The 1,902-nt window shown below is 51.8% G+C and overlaps 1 protein-coding gene across 1 annotated transcript; it reads left to right on the top strand.

The window, feature by feature from the left end:
- Positions 1–597: 597 nt before the first annotated feature.
- Positions 598–1,278, top strand: EMH_0059150 (uncharacterized protein; the record flags this gene model as incomplete). Its single annotated transcript, XM_038022504.1, is given in 2 exon segments — positions 598–919; positions 923–1,278. Coding segments are annotated over 2 exon segments (678 nt in total).
- Between the last annotated feature and the right edge of the window lie 624 nt (positions 1,279–1,902).

Genomic DNA, 1,902 nt, shown 5'->3' with positions numbered 1-1,902 from the left:
CACGGCGGCTTCAGGTGGGTCGACAGAGACCAGCAGATCCATTCCGCTGTACCGGGGCGATTCTCCAATCTTTCAGGGGCGCCAGTTTCATGAAAGTACAAATAATGATTTTCTTTGTTTATCCTAAATTGTCTTCACCTTATGCCATTCTTTGTGGCCTTTGTGCCTTGCGGTTTATAAGAAGTTCCCGCTACCTGGAGCACCAGGACAAGACGCGCTAACGGAACGTCGATTGCCAGCACAACATGTGCTGTATAGTCTTTGACTTCTTCATATTCGTTTCGAGCTTAAATAACCAATATAACTGTGTTTTCTTGCCTCGGCGTCATTGATTGGAAGTTTGGCCGCAACAGCATCGTGATCGCTATTTGAAACGTTCGATGCCACTTGCCGCCGGGGCGTGAGGGCGATTCCGCTAGGCAAGAGGGGAAACTCGTTTTCATCAAATTAATACTTTTCGGTCTCGGACCGTCCCTAACGAGCACGAATTTTACTGCCTTCAGTCTGAGGTTCCAGACATTCTAACGATCACTGTCGTTGCAGGTGTGGGCCAGCATTTGCAAACACTTTCTTTAGAACAGCTCTACAGCAGGCTCCATGGCGGATCCCTGGTCGCTGAAAGAAGAACCTCTTTCGCCGCATCAGGCTGCTTCCCACCTGCATCTAGACTTCACGAAGGGGAACCACAATGGAAACCTTCAAAATGCTCTCCCTCGCCCAGCTTACAAATTCTCCACCGCACCGCAAGCGAAGGCACTACAACTACTAGCAGCCTTTGCTGCAATCTCAGTTGTCGCATTCTTTGCCTATATTTGCAGCACGTATATTAGAAGAAGAATATCCCCTCAGTCAATCGGGCGCAAACTGGCTGCCGGCGAGGACGGCGAAAAAAACGACAAGCCAGAATCGTGCAACCCAGNTACACCTGAAGATCCTTACTCAACAGTGAATCCAGGTTCACATGCGTCTTCTCCCGCCGAGCCCGAGCAACCCGAGTTGGCTACGCCCCCGTCGGCGCCAACAACCGATCCGGCTTCCACCGCACAGATTCCGGCTCCAGCGATACCACAGCTAGGCACAGGTGGAGAACAGAGGGGTGTTAAGAGAAAGGCAAGGGATGATGCCAGTGGGGATAGAGAGGCGAAGGCGCCCATGCTGGGTGCGTTGGAACATATGACTGTGGCGGAACTGTTATCAGAGTCCCAGCGTGCAGTTGCCGGTTTCCCTACTAGTCTTGCTGCGCTCGAAAGCGAAGGTGAGTTATGCGAAGAAGTTTAGCTGATTGCAGCCGATTCAGCAATGTTAGCATGGGGTCCTTACGGGGAAATCTGCGGGCCCACGGAGCCTACCTCCGCATACTCAAACAAACCAAATGTTTCCAGAAATTTCTGAATATTTCTCTGCTGTAGAACGATTTAGTTCGACTATGTACCACCTTGCTACTGTTTTCGGACTCTTTGTTCTCAGAAACGCCCCTTGGGGCTGGCGGTCCTTCACCGGATGATTGGCTATCGGGTTTCGGCGAAGGTATCGAGGAGGAGCAGGCATGGGGTTGGCAGCCTTCTGCTGTACCAAGTACAAGCGAAGATGTTAGTAGTGCACAATTGGAGACGACGGGAAGAGGCCAGGATCCGTTTCGCAGTGCCACACCAGAACAGCCGATTGATTTAACAACGAGTTCAAGTCCCGGAACATCGCGGAGCGCTGTTGATAGACAGCCAGTTCAGGTGGGTTTCTGGATAAATTCGACGACTGCTGGCAGTTTACCCTTACCCACCCAGTGGAAATTGCCCGTCGGCGCTTCCGTTGTGACGAATCATGGATTGCTGTGTGTCGAATGCAATGCGTGCTGTGGATCAGCATCCAACGGAGGCATGGCTTCAAGCACGTGCAGCTGGGCCT

This window comes from Eimeria mitis, genomic scaffold (genome assembly GCF_000499745.2).
Source record: "Eimeria mitis Houghton genomic scaffold, Emh_scaff2824, whole genome shotgun sequence".
NCBI classification, from domain to species: domain Eukaryota; phylum Apicomplexa; class Conoidasida; order Eucoccidiorida; family Eimeriidae; genus Eimeria; species Eimeria mitis.
This window is presented reverse-complemented; position numbering and strand designations above follow the sequence as displayed.